Source organism: Bombina bombina, chromosome 7 (assembly GCF_027579735.1).
Source record: "Bombina bombina isolate aBomBom1 chromosome 7, aBomBom1.pri, whole genome shotgun sequence".
Lineage (NCBI taxonomy): Eukaryota > Metazoa > Chordata > Amphibia > Anura > Bombinatoridae > Bombina > Bombina bombina.
The window spans coordinates 548,095,839-548,117,731 of NC_069505.1; the positions used below are offsets into that span (position 1 = coordinate 548,095,839).

The 21,893-nt window shown below is 39.6% G+C and overlaps 1 protein-coding gene across 2 annotated transcripts in view; it reads left to right on the forward strand.

Moving 5' to 3' along the window:
* Positions 1 to 21,893, forward strand: part of LOC128667000 (uncharacterized) — a 141,277-nt gene that overhangs the window by 109,695 nt on the left and 9,689 nt on the right. Inside the window, exons 17-20 of one of the 2 annotated variants that reach the window (XM_053721853.1) lie at positions 454 to 575; positions 2,069 to 2,121; positions 3,810 to 3,908; positions 5,378 to 5,471. In XM_053721853.1, coding sequence (XP_053577828.1) covers positions 454 to 575; positions 2,069 to 2,121; positions 3,810 to 3,908; positions 5,378 to 5,469 — 366 coding nt within the window. In that variant the 3' untranslated portion in view covers positions 5,470 to 5,471. The remainder of the gene's footprint in view (positions 1 to 453; positions 576 to 2,068; positions 2,122 to 3,809; positions 3,909 to 5,377; positions 5,472 to 21,893) is intronic. The other variant, XM_053721854.1, reaches the window with a different exon arrangement.

Genomic DNA, 21,893 nt, shown 5'->3' on the forward strand with positions numbered 1-21,893 from the left:
GTAAGAGCAAATTCGAACCGCTACTATGTAACCAGCTCAGCTCGTCGGCGTCTTGCACTGTGGCAAAAGGTGGGCGTGGCCTAACACGTTTCACAGAAGTAACCTCTTCATCAGAGGCTTTGTGACGATCCTTCTTTAGACAAGTATATGTATGTATCTCTATGCTAAAGCCCTTTGTCTGCCTTTTTTTATACACCTTAGATCTCACTGTTTAGTTTTGCGAAACAGTTAACCAGAGCTTTGAGTTGGCAGTAATCATTCTAGCGCAAATCGCAATTGCTCTCACACAATCACATTTACTTTCAACTTGTAATACGAGAGCAATTTAACTTGCACTCAAAAACAAACAGAAAACCTGATATTGATACACTCGAAATCTGGCACTGTATGTTTATATTTCACTTTGTATTTCTATCTATCTATCTCAGTCTCAGTAATTTCTTCTATTTTCAGATTTTGGGAAGATGGAATTATGCTGTAGCTGCATCTAATGCCCCAAGAAATAAGCCTTCAGAAGGGGGATGGATATCATTTGAGTCTGAGGATGGGAAAGTCAAATACACAGATTCTTTGGGGTAAGAAAATATAGAAAAAAGAAAACTTCAATATCATTAGACAGTGAGGAATGTGTTTTATCATATGGTTCTGGATACTGAGTTTAAAAAAGCATGCTTATCAATAAATGTAGCCACCAATCAGCAAGCACTACCCAGGATGCTAAACTAAAAATGGGCCGGCTCCTAAATTTATGCTCCTGCTTTTTCAAATAAAGATACCAAGAGAATGAAGAAAAAATAATCATAGGAAAAAAATAGAAAGTTGCATAAAATTGCTGCTCTATCTGAATCATGGTTTTCATATCCCTTTAAATACCTTGAGATTGTATTATAATATTATTAATTATGTGCAGTATAGCATCCTTGCAGCATTGTCTGCTTTTGTCTGTAATTTATCTTGAAAAAATTGTGGCTTTCCAATTCCTATTAGAAAATAAACTCCAGACTGAGCAATGCTATATTCTACACAGTGATTGGTTACACACGCTAGTGACTCATTTATAGCTGGCCTTGACTGTCTAGTTTACAACATAGTGGTCCCCATTGCTTTCGAACACTAAAAGTTAAAGGGGCATGAAACCAAACATATATTTTTTATGATTAAGATAGATCACGCAATTTCAAACAAATTGCCTGTTAGCTTTTATTATATTATTTGCTTCATTCTCTTGGTATACTTTGTTGAAAAGCAAACCTAGCTAGGCTCAGGAGCCGCAATGCACTACTGGGAGATGGCTGCTGATTGGTGACCGCACATTTATATATTTTGTCATTAGTTCACCTGATATGTTTAGCTAGCTGCCAGTAGTGAATTGCTGAGTTCAACAAAGGATACCAAAAGAATGAAGCAAATTTAATAATAGAAGCATATTTCAAGGTTGTTAAAAATGTATGCTCTATCTGATTCATCTGGTATAAATTTAACAAAAATATAAATGTGCATTATTCTGAGGCTAATATTTACCATGAATATATCAGTCTATCTAGCATTAATTTAGTGTTTAATGCCCCTTAAAGGGACAGTTTAGTCAAAATTAAACTTTCATGATTTAGATAGTGTGTGTGATTTTAAACAACTTTCCAATTTACTTTTATCATCAGATTTGCTTTGTTCTCTTGGTATTCTTTGTTGAAAGCTAAACCTAGGTAGGCTCATATGCTAACTTCCTTAAAGGCCTCCTCTTATCTCAGTGCATTTTCACAGGTTTTTTTACAGCTAGACAGAGCTATTTCTTTTGTGCCATATAGATAACATTGCGCTCACTCCCGTGGAGTTACTTCTGAGAGGGCACTAATTGGCTAATATGCAAGTCTGTCAAAATAACTGAGATAAGGGGGGAGTCTGCAGAGGCTTAGATACAAGGTAATCACAGAGGTAAAAAGTGTATTAATATAACTGTGTTGGTTTTGCAAAACTGGGGAATGGGTAGTAAAGGGATTATCTATCTTTTTAAACAATAACAATTCTGGAGTAGACTGTCCCTTTAATGTGTGTCATTTTCTTACAACAGACTTTACAATGGCACACCAGTGCAAGTGAACAAGGGAATATTACATTTTGCAGGTAAGGTCTTTTATTACTCTTACTTAAAAAGCTAAGCTCCCAGCACTGCTAACCAGTTGAAAAAATAACTTTGTGGTAAAAGGACATAATACCCAAATGTTGAAGCACTTGAAAGTGATACAGCATAGCTGTCAAAACCCGACTAGAAATTATCACCTGAATATATGTAAAAAAGGGAAGATATTTTAACTCAAAATTTCCTAAGTATTCACATCCTATTGTAAAGGGACTTTAAGCAGCCAATCAGGATACTAGTCCCAGGACTTGCAAGGGAGTGTGCATCTGGCATGTGCAGCACAGTCATGTTATTTCCCTATTCAGTTTAAAGGGACATAAAATCAAAAATATTTCTTTCATGAATCAGATAGATAGTACAATTTTAAACAACTTTTCAATTTACTTTCATTATGTAATTTGCTCCATTATCTTGGTATCATTTGTTGAAGGAGCAGTAATGCACTACAGAGAGCTATCTGAAAGCCAATAAAAAGAGGTAAATGTGTGCAGACACCACTTGGCAGCTTCTGAGCCTACCTAGGCATTCTTTTTAACAAAGGATACAAAGAGAACAACACAAATTAGATAATAGAAATACAATGGAACGTTATTTAAATTTGCATACTCTACCTGAATCATGAAAGAAAAAAAATGGGTTTCATATCCATTTAAGGAAGTTTACTATGAAATCTCACGAGATTTCAGTGAAATCTCATAAGATCACAGCAAAGCAAAGCATGACCTCAGCACTGCTGATGCTGATTGGCTATTGTTTTTTTGTTTGTTTTGTTTTTTCAACTTGGAACTGGACAGTAGCTGAAGTATAACTGTTCACAGAGCAATTACTCTTGTAAGCTGAAGAAATTTTGAAATAAAATATCTTCCTTTTTTGAGTATTATATCTTTAATATGAAATCAAAAATACATTTAATTTGACAATTACGCTGCATAAATGTGGAGCATGAAAACCAGCAAAACATGATAAACCAATTCCTGATCTGTCACTTGAACCTTATGCTATTGTGTATGCAGGCTAAACAGTAGCAATGACGCAATGAGGAGGTGTGTCGGTATATTGCTATATATGATTGGTCAATTATATCATAAATAACAGCTAGTGAAAGGGCTTGATTGCTCCTTTGAAAATGAAGTAGCTGAAACGCACGTCAGGCATTTCCCTGGGAGTTTATTTTGAACTTTATTTGATTATGAGACTGTATCATTGTGTTTATACTACAGAGCTATGCCCTGGACCTTTTTATCATAATAATTGTGGGTGTACATAGCTCGAGAGAACAGGTTGAGCCCATTGATTTCCCATTCTTGTGGGTGTCACGCACTCCTAGTCAATGTATATTAGGGATCTTTTTTTAACTCGAGCTATGCATCACAATAACACTATGAGTCCACTTGTAAGGTAAACACATTGCAAATTTGGGCATTACATGTATATTGTTATATTATATCTCATGGGTCTCTGCATTATTATGGTCTTTTTTGTTTCTTTTAAAATAATGTTAAGGTTGGCTTTTATGTGGATATTATTAAAAGTTAAGTTTTATTTTTTGAGCTACTCTCTAGCTAATTTGTTGCAAGTGTGTGCCAAAAAGGTGTTATCCTTCCTTTTCCTTTTCTTTTCTTTTTTTAAATAACTTAATATCACAGTGAAGTTGGTCTTGTTTCCTCTGTAGGTGATGGGCAGAAACACTTGGGAACTTTTTATGAAACGGCTGGTGATTCTCTCCTGCTGAACACCATGGAAGGAAATGCTGCTTCTTTTATCCTTTTTAGTAAGAAAAAAACTTAATTATTTAAAGGAATGAAAAGCAGACACTGACTACCACAGTGCACACTAGCAAACACTAACCAGCACATTAAACACTAACCAGCACAGCACACACTAGCAAACTCTAACCAGCACATTAAACACTAGCAAACACTAACCAGCCTCTTACACACAAGCAAACACTAACCAACACATTAAACACTAGCAAAAACTAACCAGTACAGCACACACTAGCAAACACTAACCAGCACAGCTCACACTAGCAAACACTAACCAGCACAGCACACACTAGCAAACTCTAACAAGCCTATTACACATTAGCGAACACTAACCAGCCTATTATACGCTAGCAAACACAAACCAACACATTAAACACTATCAAACACTAATCAGCACATTAAACACTAACCAGCACAGCACACACTAGCAAACTCTAACCAGCCTATTACACACTAGCAAACACTAACCAGCACATTATACACTAGCAAACACTAACCAGCACAGCACACACTAGCAAACACTAACCAGCACAGTTCACACTACCAACACTAATCAGCACAGCTCACACTAGCAAACACTAACTAGCACATTAAACACTAACCAGCACAGCACACACTAGCAAACACTAACCAGCACATTAAGCACTAACCAGCACAGCGCACACTAGCAAACACTAACCAGCCTATAGCACACACTAGCAAACACTAATCAGCACAGCTCACACTAGCAAAGACTAACCAGCACATTAAGCACTAACCAGCACAGCACACACTAGCAAACACTAACCAACAAATTAAACACTAACCAGCACAGCACATACTAACAAACGCTAACCAACACATTAAACACTAGCAAACACTAACTAGCACAGCAGACACTAGGAAACACTAACCAGCACATTATACACTAGCAAACACTAACCAGCACATTACACACAAGCAAACACTAAACACCACATTATACACTAACAAACACTAACCTGCACATTATACACTAGCAAACACAAACCAGCACATTACACACTAGCAAACACTAACCAGCAAATTACACACTAGCAAACACTAACCAGCACATTACACACTAGCAAACACTAACCAGCAAATTACACACTAGCAAACACTAACCAGTACAGTACACACTAGCAACCACTAACCATCACAGTACACACTAGCTAGCCAGCACATTATACACTAGCAAACACTAACCAGCCTATTACACACTAACACTAACCAGCCTATTACACACTAACACTAACCTGCACATTATACACTAGCAAACACTAACCAGCACAGCACACACTAGCAAACACTAACCTGCACATTACACACTAGCAAACACTAACCATCCTATTACACACTAGCACTAACCAGAGCAGTGCACACAAGCTAACATTGTATTAATAATAATAATAATAATAATAATAATAATAATAATAATAATAATAATATAATATTGCTTTTTCTCCTCTTTCAGCCAAATCTGGAAGTGCACCAGCTGATCAGATTAAGCAGGTTAAACATTTCGCTTCCTGCCTTAAACTGCCAGTAATATATACACATAACTAAAGGTGAGATATAAGCACAAACAATACACTGCCAGTAATATATACACATAACTACAGATGAGATATAAGCACAGACAATACACTGCCAGTAATATATACACATAACTACAGGTGAGATATAACCACAGACAATACACTGCCAGTAATATATACACATAACTACAGGTGAGATATAAGCACAGACAATACACTGCCAGTAATTTATACACATAACTACAGGTTAGATATAAGCACAGACATTACACTGCCAGTAATATATACACATAACTACAGGTGAGATATAAGCACAGACAATACACTGACAGTAATATATACAGATAACTACAGGTGAGATATAAGCACAGACAATACACTACTAGTAAAATATACACATAACTACAGGTGAGATATAACCATAGACAATACACTGCCAGTAATATATACACATAACTAAAGGTGATATATAAGCACAGACAATACACTGCCAGTAATATATACACATAACTAAAGGTGAGATATAAGCACAGACAATACACTGCCAGTAATATATACACATAACTAAAGGTGAGATATAAGCACAGACAATACACTGCCAGTAATATATACACCTAACTAAAGGTGAGATATAAGCACAGACAATACACTGCCAGTAATATATACACATAACTAAAGGTGAGATATAAGCACAGACAATACACTGCTAGTAATATATACACATAACTAGAGGTTAGATATAAGCACAGACAATACACTGCCAGTAATATATACACATAACTACAGGTGAGATATAAGCACAGACAATACACTGCCAGTAATATATACACATAACTACAGGTGAGATATAAGCACAGACAATACACTGCCAGTAATATATACACATAACTACAGGTGAGATATAAACACAGACAATACACTGCCAGTAATATATACACATAACTACAGGTGAGATATAAACACAGACAATACACTGCCAGTAATATATACACATAACTACAGGTGAGATATAAGCACAGACAATAAACTGCCAGTAAAATATACACATAACTACAGGTGAGATATAAGCACAGACAATACACTACTAGTAATATATACACATAACTACAGGTGACATATAAGCACAGACAATACACTGCCAGTAATATATACACATAACTACAGGTGAGATATAAGCACAGACAATACACTGCCAGTAATATATACACATAACTACAGGTGAGATATAAGCACAGACAATACACTGTCAGTAATATAAACACATAACTACAGGTGAGATATAAGCACAGACAATACACTGCCAGTAATATATACACATAACTACAGGTGAGATATAAGCACAGACAATACACTGCCAGTAATATATACACATAACTACAGGTGAGATATAAACACAGACAATACACTGCCAGTAATATATACACATAACTACAGGTGAGATATAAGCACAGACAATACACTGCCAGTAATATATACACATAACTACAGGTGAGATATAAACACAGACAATACACTACCAGTAATATATACACATAACTACAGGTGAGATATAAACACAGACAATACACTGCCAGTAATATATACACATAACTACAGGTGAGATATAAGCACAGACAATACACTGCCAGTAATATATACACATAACTACAGGTGAGATATAAGCACAGACAATACACTGCCAGTAATATATACACATAACTACAGGTGAGATATAAACACAGACAATACACTGCCAGTAATATATACACATAACTACAGGTGAGATATAAGCACAGACAATAAACTGCCAGTAATATATACACATAATTACAGGTGAGATATAAGCACAGACAATACACTGCCAGTAATATATACACATAACTAAAGGTGAGATATAAACACAGACAATACACTGCCAGTAATATATACACATAACTACAGGTGAGATATAAGCACAGACAATACACTGCCAGTAATATATACACATAACTACAGGTGAGATATAAACACAGACAATACACTGCCAGTAATATATACACATAACTACAGGTGAGATATAAACACAGACAATACACTGCCAGTAATATATACACATAACTACAGGTGAGCTATAAACACAGACAATACACTGCCAGTAATATATACACATAACTACAGGTGAGATATAAGCACAGACAATACACTGCCAGCAATATATAAACATAACTACAGGTGAGATATAAACACAGACAATACACTGCCAGTAATATATACACGTAACTAAAGGTGAGATATAAGCACAGACAATACACTGCCAGTAATATATAAACATAACTACAGGTGAGATATAAACACAGACAATACACTGCCAGTAATATATACACATAACTACAGGTGAGATATAAGCACAGACAATACACTGCCAGTAATATATACACATAACTACAGGTGAGATATAAGCACAGACAATACACTGCCAGTAATATATACACATAACTACAGGTGAGATATAAGCACAGACAATACACTGCCAGTAATATATACACATAACTACAGGTGAGATATAAGCACAGACAATACACTGCCAGTAATATATACACATAACTACAGGTGAGATATAAGCACAGACAATACACTGCCAGTAATATATACACATAACTACAGGTGAGATATAAGCACAGACAATACACTGCCAGTAATATATACACATAACTACAGGTGAGATATAAACACAGACAATACACTGCCAGTAATATATACACATAACTACAGGTGAGATATAAACACAGACAATACACTGCCAGTAATATATACACATAACTACAGGTGAGATATAAGCACAGACAATACACTGCCAGTAAAATATACACATAACTACAGGTGAGATATAAGCACAGACAATACACTGCCAGTAATACATATACATAACTACAGGTGAGATATAAACACAGACAATACACTGTCAGTAATATATACACATAACTACAGGTGAGATATAAACACAGACAATACACTGCCAGTAATATATACACATAACTACAGGTGAGATATAAGCACAGACAATACACTGCCAGTAATATATACACATAACTACAGGTGAGATATAAACACACACAATACACTGCCAGTAATATATACACATAACTACAGGTGAGATATAAGCACAGACAATACACTGCCAGTAATATATACACATAACTACAGGTGAGATATAAACACAGGCAATACACTGCCAGTAATATATACACATAACTACAGGTGAGATATAAGCACAGACAATAAACTGCCAGTATTATATACACATAACTACAGGTGAGATATAAGCACAGACAATACACTGCCAGTAATATATACACATAACTACAGGTGAGATATAAGCACAGACAATACACTGCCAGTAATATATACACATAACTACAGGTGAGATATAAGCACAGACAATACACTGCCAGTAATATATACACATAACTACAGGTGACATATAAGCACAGACAATACACTGCCAGTAATATATACACATAACTACAGGTGAGATATAAGCACAGACAGTACACTGCCAGTAATATATACACATAACTACAGGTTAGATATAAGCACAGACAATACACTGCCAGTAATATATACACATAACTACAGGTGAGATATAAACACAGACAATACACTGCCAGTAATATATACACATAACTACAGGTGAGATATAAACACAGACAATACACTGCCTGTTATATATACACGTAACTAAAGGTGAGATATAAACACAGACAATACACTGCCAGTAATATATACACATAACTACAGGTGAGATATAAGCACAGACAATACACTGCCAGTAATATATACACATAACTACAGGTGAGATATAAACACAGACAATACACTGCCAGTAATATATACAAATAACTACAGGTGAGATATAAACACAGACAATACACTGCCAGTAATATATACACATAACTACAGGTGAGATATAAGCACAGACAGTACACTGCCAGTAATATATACACATAACTACAGGTGAGATATAAGCACAGACAATATACTGCCAGTAATATATACACATAACTACAGCTGAGATATAAGCACAGACAATATACTGCCAGTAATATATACACATAACTACAGGTGAGATATAAGCACAGACAATACACTGCCAGTAATATATACACATAACTAAAGGTGAGATATAAACACAGACAATACACTGCCAGTAATATATACAAATAACTACAGGTGAGATATAAACACAGACAATACACTGCCAGTAATATATACACATAACTACAGCTGAGATATAAGCACAGACAATACACTGCCAGTAATATATACACATAACTACAGGTGAGATATAAACACAGGCAATACACTGCCAGTAATATATACACATAACTACAGGTGAGATATAAACACACACAATACACTACTAGTAATATATACACATAACTACAGGTGAGATATAAGCACAGACAATACACTGCCAATAATATATACACATAACTACAGGTGAGATATAAGCACAGACATTACACTGCCAGTAATACACATAACTAAAGATGAGATATAAGCACAGACAATACACTGCCAGTAATATATACACGTAACTAAAGATGAGATATAAGCACAGACAATACACTGCCAGTAATATATACACATAACTAAAGATGAGATATAAGCACAGACAATACACTGCCAGTAATATATACAAATAACTAAAGATGAGATATAAGCACAGACAATACACTGCCAGTAATATATACACATAACTAAAGATGAGATATAAGCACAGACAATACACTGCCAGTAATATATACACATAACTAAAGATGAGATATAAGCACAGACAATACACTGCCAGTAATATATACACATAACTACAGGTGCGATATATGCACAGACAATACACTACTAGTAATATATACACATAACTACAGGTGAGATATAAGCACAGACAATACACTGCCAATAATATATACACATAACTAAAGATGAGATATAAGCACAGACAATACACTGCCAGTAATATATACACATAACTAAAGGTGAGATATAAGCACAAACAATACACTGCCAGTAATATATACACATAACTACAGGTGAGATATAAGCACAAACAATACACTGCCAGTAATATATACACATAACTACAGGTGAGATATAAGCACAGACAATACACTGCCAGTAATATATACACATAACTACAGGTGAGATATAAGCACAGACAATACACTGCCAGTAATATATACACATAACTACAGGTGAGATATAAGCACAGACAATACACTGCCTGTAATATATACACATAACTACAGGTGAGATGTAAACACAGACAATACACTGCCAGTAATATATACACATAACTACAGGTGAGATATAAGCACAGACAATACACTGCCTGTAATATATACACATAACTACAGGTGAGATATAAGCACAGACAAAACACTGCCAGCAATATATACACATAACTACAGGTGAGATATAAGCACAGACAATACACTGCCAGTAATATATACACATAACTACAGGTGAGATATAAGCACAGACAATACACTGCCAGTAATATATACACATAACTACAGGTGAGATATAAGCACAGACAATACACTGCCAGTAATATATACACATAACTACAGGTATGATATAAGCACAGACAATACACTGCCAGTAATATATACACATAACTACAGGTGAGATATAAGCACAGACAATACACTGCCAGTAATATATACACATAACTACAGGTGAGATATAAGCACAGACAATACACTGCCAGTAATATATACACATAACTACAGGTGAGATATAAGCACAGACAATACACTGCCAGTAATATATACACATAACTACAGGTGAGATATAAGCACAGACAATACACTGCCAGTAATATATACACATAACTACAGGTGAGATATAAGCACAGACAATACACTGCCAGTAATATATACACATAACTAAAGGTGAGATATAAGCACAGACAATACACTGCCAGTAATATATACACATAACTACAGGTGAGATATAAGCACAGACAATACACTGCCAGTAATATATACACATAACTACAGGTGAAATATAAGCGCAGACAATACACTGCCAGTAATATATACACATAACTACAGATGAGATATAAGCACAGACAATACACTGCCAGCAATATATACACATAACTACAGGTGAGATATAAGCACAGACAATACACTGCCAGTAATATATACACATAACTACAGGTGAGATATAAACACATACAATACACTGCCAGTAATATATACACATAACTAGAGGTGAGATATAAGCACAGACAATACACTGCCAGTAATATATACACATAACTACAGGTGAGATATAAGCACAGACAATACACTGCCAGTAATATATACACATAACTACAGGTGAGCTATAAACACAGACAATACACTGCCAGTAATATATACACATAACTACAGGTGAGATATAAGCACAGACAATACACTGCCAGTAATATATACACATAACTAGAGGTTAGATATAAGCACAGACAATACAAGTGCAGCACTCACCTGGCACTAAATATCTCCCTTGCTGTCTCTTTCTCCCTAAGCTACTGAAATAGTGAATGAGTACAGCACCTGTTAGTACCTTTAGGCGAGTATTTGTTCTGTTTGAGGCCCGTGAAGAAAGGGTTACTGCCACCCTCACAGCAATGTAGAGAAATAGTATCCACAGCACCAATTTAGGTAAAAGAAAAAACCTTTATTTTCACATTACATGCAACGTTTCGGCCTTCATCGCCTTAATCATGCATGATTAAGCCCATGAAGGCCGAAATGTTGCATGTAATGTGAAAATAAAGGTTTTTTCTTTTACCTATATTGGTGCTGTGGATACTATTTCTCTCCCTAAGCTACTAATAGTGATACGAACATCCATTCGTTGGTGCTAACTGGCAGCTATTTAATGCAGATTTTTGACCCCATACTTAGGCACTATGCTCCCACACCCACAAATTTAACCACACTGATAAATAAATTTATAACCACAATTTCCAAACTTGTCAACAATTAAATAACATACAAACACATGAGAAGTCATTGACTAAAAACAACCCACATTAGTGCTTGCCCCATAGGAGCTCAATAACTCTTAAAACCCATACATAAACATATTGCTAACCTCTCCTGGACCCACTGGAGGTATCCACTTTTACTTCCACACCTTCTCAAACAGCAAGCACACTGCCACAGGCACGGCCACTGACCAAGCCCCGCCAACAATCCAAGGCCTTTATAACCCCTTCTTTCAAGTTAAAATTAAATAACTGCAACCCCACCTCATTCAGGCGCACCCCATTTTTCAAAAAGAAACATCTATCAGATTCCCCTTTTTCTTCTTAAATGGAAAGAGTCCACAGCTGCATTCATTACTTTTGGGAAATAAGATCCTGGCCACCGGGAGGAGGCAAAGACACCCCAGCCAAAGGCTTAAATACTCCTCCCACTCCCCTCATCCCCTAGTCATTCTTTGCCTTTCGTCTCAGGAGGTTGGCAAAGACCTGGCAGATTTTTTGTTTTTTGTCTCTTATGGAGGGTAGTACTCTTCGACATGGGACAGGAGTTTTATGTAGTCCTGTCAGTCTCTCGGTGAGGGCTTGCATGAAAGTTAGAGTCCGGAGATACAGGAAGTTTCTTTCTGCAAAACAATCCCTACTCATATTAACAGCTCCTCAAGCAATCAGCATTGTCGAACTTCACTCCGCTGCCTGCTTTCTTCTCTCAAGTCTATGGCGGAGGCGATGCTACTATTCATCACACTTGAAAGGCCGTGTTCCTGTTCCACGGCGTTGATTCCAGTAAGATTGTTTCATTTTACTTTATTCCATTTACTGTAACGTGATGTTTCCCGTGAGGCTAAAGCTCCTCGCGGGTTTAACTTATAACATAAGGGTCTCAGTGAGTCTCTGTTAGATCTTAGAATCGAGGGTTAATATCTCCTGAGGGGGGTTATTGGACAAGGGGGTTTATAATCATGTTTGTTATGTGATTCAACCTGCTTATGTGTGAGGTTTATGGGCTTGTGGTTTGGAACTTTGAGGCCTTTGGAAGTGAAGCAGCCTTTTGGACTGTAAGGTTCACCCTGTGTCCGGGCGTGGTTACGCTCTGTTTACCATTTCCGCATTCCCGACCATGTGGCGACTGAGATATTCTAGTCCGCAGGGGTCTGGTCATAGGAAGTGGTGAGTGTCCCAGCCATTGGTGGTGTCAGGTGCCGTTTTTGTTTTTATTGTTTATAGTCCATATTGACATATCCTCTTATAGTTATGGGGGATTCTGATGCTGAGACACTGCTCATTTCAGATTCAGTTACAGAGGATTCGGAGACTGAGACGATTATAATATCTGATTCAGATTGTCCGGTGACGAATCCGGTTTAGCTTTGTTGACTCCTGTCAATCAGTCTTGTTCCATATGCCATATGAGAGCACCCGGTTCTTTGGGCTCGGGGAATCAGGAATCTGCTGAGCCGTCCGCCTCTGGGGGCCCTGTCTCCCAGGAAGCGAGTTACCTACCGATTCTTCCTCCTACACATGCGGGTAACCCAGTTTATAGTTCCTCCATGCGGAGTGGTGTTTTCCCCCCGGAGCTTGCAGCACGCTTCCACCTTCAGATAATGTTGGCGCTTGCTTGTCTACATAGTCCAGACGTTTCTTTGAAAATAATCGGAGCAAAAACACCACCGGAGGGGAAGAGGCAGACAAGTTGTTGATTTCCAGCACCACCCCCATATTGTCAGCGTGAAAATTGACCTTCCTGTCCCTCAACACCCGTCCATAACTTCAATGACACCAACAACGGAAACAGCTACGTTCTTAGTCAAACCCGCTGCCACCCAATCAGCCGGCCATGTGTCAACACACCATCTGCCATTCAAATAGGCTCTGAACCCATGCGCCCCTGACGCATCAGTGAATAAGTTCACATCGGAACCCAAATCAACTCTCTGAATCATGGACCTCCCATTTTACTCCTGAAGAAATATAAACCAAACACTGAAATCTTCCAGAATTTAACTAGTCACTCAGATATGGTGAAAAGGCTCTGTCACCCCTGCTGTAACCAAAGACAATCTCCGGCAGAAAACCCTTTGCACTGGAATGATCCGACAGGCAAAGTTAAGTTTTCCCAATATCAATTGCATCTCCCTCAACGTCAGATTCTTACGCCCCACCTCTCATCTCAGGGCAGTCTTGAGATCAACCACTTTTTCAACTGTTAAACCACACTCTATAGCCACGGAGTTGAACTGTATCCCCAAAAACTCAAAAAAGTCCCAAGACCCTCAGACTTATCTCCATCAATTGGAATCCCAAATTCCTCCGCTATCTGCATGAACAAGGTCATCACGAATAAACATCATACTGAGGGGGCCAACAAACAAAAAGTTGTCCAAATAATGGACCAACAATTTCTTCCTGGACACTCGCTTCAACATACATTCCAGCTATACTTTTCATAATAGGAGCAGGAGATTGAGCATCCCATCGGGAGGCAAAGGTTCATCAAAGTAGTCCCCTCAAAGAAACAAACCAAGTGGTGGCATTTTGGGTGCACCGGTATTAGCCGAAAGGCTGCCTCAACATCCACCTTAGCCAACAACACTCCCTCCCCAGCTGCTTGTACCAAACCCACCACTTTATCAAAGGAGGCGTAGGAAACCACAGACAATTCCTGATCAATGCCATCACTAACCAAAGACCCCTTTGGATATGACAGATGTTGGATCAACTGGAATTGCCCCGGGACTTTTTTCGGGACCACCCCCCAATGGTGAGATTTGCAAGTTAGCCAGTGGCAACGCATTGAAAGGACCCGGAATACGGCCTTAATGTATCTCAAACAACCTCGGGATGCTCCCTGGCTAACTTTATTCCCCGAAAACTTGTGAACCTTCCCCCAGCAGGAAGGGTATCCAAAATCCTGAACTTAACCCTGTAAGCATCACCAATCTTGCCCCTCACCTTAGCATACTGTCTTAGCCAAGGCACCATCTTTCTTATGTTCACTGGTGTCTTGGCCCGATACAGCCACCTCTCCCGGCCTACCCCCTGTTTGACACCTTCTAAAGAACTTTGCGAAGGAATGCAATCCCCCGCAGCCCGAACATTTATGTTTATATTTACAGGAGACTCAGAAGGGGCATTGGCTCTAATTAAATTGGAAGCACAACCTCTTTCGAACAGAGACAGCGGTACTGGAACCTGTGCCACCACTGGTGGTGGCTCCCCCAACTCGAAAGGACTGTCACGAATGCAAAGGAGTCATGATCTTGAGCCATATGCCCATGTCCCCATCGTCCCGGCGCATTTTGGGTCGCATGGCTAGGCACTGTCGAAACTGTTTATTGTATTGCCACCACGTCAGTCCCCCGTTAGTACGATATGCTGAAGATATCTCATCGTAATAACAAAATAAGGATGACCCTTGCTCTGGGAACTTCTCAGCTATCAAACTGGCAAAAATACAAAAAGACAGAGACCAACTGCTTAACGTCTTACAGCAATTTATGGTAATGTTTTTTTCTCTCCTACTCCTCTTTCTTCCCTGACTCGCCCTTAGAATCCTCCTCAACCTCCACAAATTGATCAACCGGCAGCAAGAAGAAAATTTCTAGAAACTCTAGTTTCCAGATTTTTTTCCTTGACATTCACTGCTAGGTGTAGAACATAATAGAGCATAAGCAAGGGCGACGAAACGCCTCATCTGTAACTTTTTTAGCCCCCCGCACTGCCTGATGCACCCGGAGCGTTGGCTCCAGCTGTGGCACCACCTGCTGGGATCACTGGTGCTCCCTAGTTACCCACCACGTCCCGAACTACCCCTGGCTGCGACATACCAACCTCGTAGCCTTTTGTCCCCAGACACCCGCTGCACCATGATTCCCCAGCACATCTCTCAAAACTGGCAATCATATCTTTCAAATGTTGCAACAGCACACTCTGGCTCCCCGACCCCCCACCTGTTCCTGCATGCCCCCCCATAGAGCACCTCACCTGCTCCACCAGGCGCCGTCACTGGTCCAGCAGCGCGATATGACTTTGCTGGTCCAGTTGTTGTTCTGCGCTCCTCACTCTTACCAGATCTCCATCTGCGCAAAGGCGACATCCACCTGCTGTCCGCAGGTGGCCTCTGTTCCCTGCTCCTGCCCTGAGGTGACCTATGCAAACGAGCCCAGGTAGGCGATAAGTGGGTACCAGCCTCCTTCCTCCTAGGTAGCAGCCCCACCGTGCTCCAGTGCCAGCCACCCTGGGCTCTGCACCACAACCCCTGCTCTCCTACAAAGACACAGCAGACCTTGTAAAACCCAAACTCCCTCGGGTCGCCCTACTCCCACTCAGCTCCACTCTCCCAGCAGCCTTATTTCCTTCTGTCCTCCTACTCTGCTCCCCCTTTCTTTTTGTATTTGCGGGGACAAACACAGCAGCCCTCTGTTCCCCGCAAGTACTGAGCCATCCCCACACTGTCCTTAACCATTTTGCCCCCCACCGCCCCGACCAAGGATGGCAAAAAAAAATTGTCTTATTGGTAGGCTGCACAGCTGATGCTGCCAGCATGATCCCTCCAGATCCCCCTGCAACTCCAGCTGCCGCCTCTATTCCGCCAGCCACCCGCGATGATGATGTCAGCGGTCCAGCCACCGGGTCAGATCCAGGCTCCTCCAACAGCCCAGAGCATGCCACTCGCTCCGGCTGCTCTAGCTCCAGCCTCTTTGGTCCCACTGGCCTCCTGCTGTGCCCCCCTGACCTTCTCAGCCTGGCGCCCAGGTCCACCTGTGAACGCCGTAACGGCGCGTCAGGACTGAGCCACTCTGGGGCCTTGGATCTCCTGATAGGCCATGGTGGTCGCACCTGCTCCTCTACTGCACCTGCCTCTGGAAGGCTGCCCGCATTCCTCAATTGATCCAGTCGCCAGCCTGCACCCCGCTCCTTGGACAAGGCTGCCGCCGGAGCCAGCACCTCCTGCAACTGCTCCATCTTGGTAAGCACCCCTTCAGCTCTGAATCGAAGTGAGAAGCAGCAAACACTGATCACGCTTCTTCTCACCTACCGGTCCAGAAATGAAGAGGATCCCCCACTTCCTCTTCTCAACCTATATACTCCCTCACAAACACCTCCCACTGACCTGCCATCTACCTCCACACTACCTTCCTTGGCCTGCCCTGGGGTCAAAAGCCCCTCCTTCCTATGCACTCACCCAGAGCTGCCTTTAATGTTAAATTGTGGGATTATAGCGAAGTAAACCTAAAAACAAACAGATTGTATTAAAAAAGAAAAAGCAACTTACTTGTTTTTTTGCTAAATGATCACTTAGAAATTCTCAGCATAACCACTTCCCACAACTAGATAATCAAGCTACTATTACAGAACTTAAGTTTCATGGTCACATGAGTTTTTTAGTAAAAGTCCTATACTGAACATAGGCAATAAACTAATTGCAGCTAGCGAATAGGTGTCTCCTAGCAACACTTCAAAGGAAAAACGGCTAATCAGCTTTCCTGCAGAGACCCCAGTCTCCTTGTAGGGCTGTGACAGGAAGGAATGGATTTTGCACAGATGAAGTTAAAAAAAAAAAAACAGTAACATATTGCAATGATTTATATTAAGTATGACCCACTGCTTATTGTTTTTTTTTAATTTTAAAAACAATGAAATGGACTTTTTGATATCACTTTATATGATATATACCATAGCACAAACGTCAGTAATGCCAGCCTTCCTCCTCTTGCATTTCTACTCATTATGTCAATGAAATTCTTTTTTTTTTACAGTTTTAGCATGAAAATAGATTGATTATGAAACCTTTAAAATAAAAAAGTTCCCCCACGGGCAGTTTCTTCGTTCTCTTGCTATCTTTTTAAAAAAAAGCAGGAATCTGAGCTAAGGAGCTGGCCCATTTTTGGTTCAGCACCCAGGGTAGCGCTTGCTGATTGGGGGCTACATTTAGACACCAATCAGCAAGTGAAACTCAAGTGCTGAACCAAAGATGGGCTGGCTTCTAAGCTCAGATTCTTGCTTTTTCAACCAAAGATACTAAGAGAATGAAGAAAAATTTACAATAGGAGTAAAGAAGAAAGTTGCTTAAAATTGCATGTTCTATCTGAATCATGAAAAAAAATTGGGTTTAGTATCCCTTTAAGATTGGAACATTGTCTGTATAGTGTTTGATAAATGAGGCCCATTGCCTTGGTTTAATGGCATAGTTCCTCCTTTTACTAAGGATTTTTGTGACCTATGTCTGAACTTATGGCTGCACCTCCCTGACGGGGCCCTCAGAAGTCTAAATAGATTGTCTGAAGTTGCCATGTTCCTCATTTAGAGGAGGATTGCCTGGTATTTCAGGGCTGGACTGAACTTTTAAGGTGGGATCAGACTGATATACTTCAGGAAAGTTCTCCTCTGTGAAAGGCACATAGGCTAAAAGAGGCTGCTCCCGGGTGGAGACGTTGTTCGTTCCTTGTTGAGTGCTTCTTTCTATATGTATGACTATGAACGTATGTCTGAACTTTTGACCAGAAGAAAAAAACATGTTTAACTTTTGTTTGCATAATCTAACTTGTTACATTGCAAACTTACTAGAATTGACAAGACTTTAGACACTCAATCAAAGCACAGGAGTCTGTGACTTTAAATGGACAGTCAACCCAAAATGGGTTCTATCTCATACATATAGACTTTCAAACGATTATTATTTTCCAATGTAGCCCAATATTCCACAATATTTCGATAGCATGTAAAAAGACTTACTATTTTTGGCTGTGCTGTTAAAAAATGTCCGCCTGCCCCCTCCCCTATTTCGTCACCAGTCTGTGCTTGCATTAACTTTTCTATTCTACACGCTCCCGGTGTTTGCGCATGCGCAATGCACCGGTTTTCTTCAAGGGGGTACAAGCTGTGTACAGTTCTGGAATGAAAAGTACCCCCTTGACGAAAATTGGTGCATTGCGCATGCGCAAATGCCGGGAGTGTGTAGAATAGAAAAGTTAATGCGAGCACAGACTGGTGATGAAATAGGGGAGGGGGCAGGCGGACATTTTTGAACAGCACAGCCGAAAATAGTAAGTCTTTTTACATGCTAGCGAAATATTGTGGAAAATTGAGCTACATTGGAAAATAATAATTGTTTGAAAGTCTATATGTATGAGTTAGAACCCATTTTGGGTTGACTGTCCCTTTAACTAAATTCTCTTAAAAATTAGCAGAGTTTTAAGCAGTTCCTGTTCTATTTAACACATCCCTTTAATTATTTGAATAAATAAAATAAGATGTCAACTCTCTGTTGTATTGGCATCATGCCAGAGATCTGGATTTAGACCACCATGTGGTAATCTTTAATTCCAGCTATGCACTGAGTACAGGGTTGCCACCTCAGCCATCTTTTTCTGTGCACTTATGAGTTATACATGCTGCAGGGTGTGCAGGTAGGAACATTAATTTCAACCCTGGAAAACACAAACAGTGACACTTAACAGCACTATTTGTGTTCCAAATCCCCTCTGCACACTCTGCAGCATGTATAACTCATAAAGAGGCGCCACATGGAACAGTATTGTCAAGTGAAAGAACAAGACACATCAGACAATTTTCAACTCACATAAGAAGTGGCGCTTGTAGTGCCAGATATAGCAGGCTAGGAATTCTTAGTCGCCCGACAGACTCAACCACAATGTACGCAGTCCGATCACGTGGGTACGTCTCACCAGTCAGAGGCAGCGGAATCCCAGCGCCTTCAGCTAGTGGTACCAATCAGCAAAGATCTATAAATGATGAAACTATAGTTTTCTCTTGTTAAGTGTATCCAGTCCACGGATCATCCATTATTTGTGGGATATTCTCCTTCCCAACAGGAAGTTGCAAGAGGATCACCCACAGCAGAGCTGCTATATAGCTCCTCCCCTCACTGCCATATCCAGTCATTCTCTTGCAACTCTCAACAAAGATGGACGTAGTAAGAGGAGAGTGGTGTATTATAGTTAGTTTTTTAACTTCAATCAAAAGTTTGTTATTTTTAAATGGTACCAGAGTGTACTGTTTCATCTCAGGCAGCATTAGAAGAAGAATCTGCCTGTGATTTCTATGATCTTAGCAGAAGTAACTAAGATCCACTGCCGTTCTCACATATTCTGAGGAGTGAGGTAACTTCAGAGGGGGAATGGAGTGCAGGTTTTCCTGCAATAAGGTATGTGCAGTTAACATATTTCTAGGGATGGAATTTGCTAGAAAAATGCTGCTGATACCGGATTAATGTAAGTTAAGCCTTAAATGCAATGATAGCGACTGGTATCAGGCTTATTAACAGAGATACATACTCTTATAAAAGTGTAATATGAAACGTTTGCTGGCATGTTAATCGTTTTTATATATGTTTGGTGAAAAAAACTTATTGGGGCCTAGTTTTTTTCCACTTGCCTAGAAACAGTTTCCTGAGGCTTTCCACTGTTGTAATATGAGTGGGAGGGGCCTTTTTTAGTGCTTTTCTGTGCAGCTAAAAATACTGACAGAGACATTCAGCTTCCCTCTGCATGATACAGGACACCTCTGAAGGGCTCAAAAGGCTTCAAAGTCGTGTTTGAGGAGGGTACCAACCACAGTACCTGTGGCAGTTGTTGTGACTGTGTTTAAAAAAAACAACAAAAAAAACAAAAAACGTTTTTGTCATTTATTATTCTGTTTTTGTTATTAAGGGGTTAATCATCCATTTGCAAGTGGGTGCAATGCTCTGCTGACTTGTTACATACACTGTAAAAATGTTGTTAGTGTAACTGCCTTTTTTCACTGTTATTTCAAATTTTGTCAAAATTTGTTTCTCTTAAAGGCACAGTAACGTTTTTTATATTGCTTGTTAACTTGCTTTAAAGTGTTTTCCAAGCTTGCTAGTCTCATTGCTAGTCTGTACAAACATGTCTGAAACAGAGGATACTTGTTCATTATGTTTAAAAGCCATGGTGGAGCCCCATAGGAGAATGTGTACTAAATGTATTGATTTCATCTTAAACAGTAAAGATCAGTCTTTATCTATAAAAGAATTGTCACCAGAGGGGTCTGTCGAGGGGGAAGTTATGCCGACTAACTCTCCCCACTTGTCGGACCCTTTGCCTCCCGCTCAAGGGACGCACGCTAATATGGCGCCAAGTACATCAGGGACACCCATAGCAATTACTTTGCAGGACATGGCTGCAATCATGAATAATACCCTGTCAGAGGTATTATCCAGATTGCCTGAATTGAGAGGCAAGCGCGATAGCTCTGGGGTTAGACGAGATACAGAGCGCGTAGATGCTGTAAGAGCCATGTCTGATACTGCGTCACAATATGCAGAACCTGAGGACGGAGAGCTTCAGTCTGTGGGTGACGTCTCTGAATCGGGGAGACCTGATTCAGAGATTTCTAATTTTAAATTTAAGCTTGAGAACCTCCGTGTATTGCTTGGGGAGGTATTAGCTGCTCTGAATGACTGTGACACAATTGCA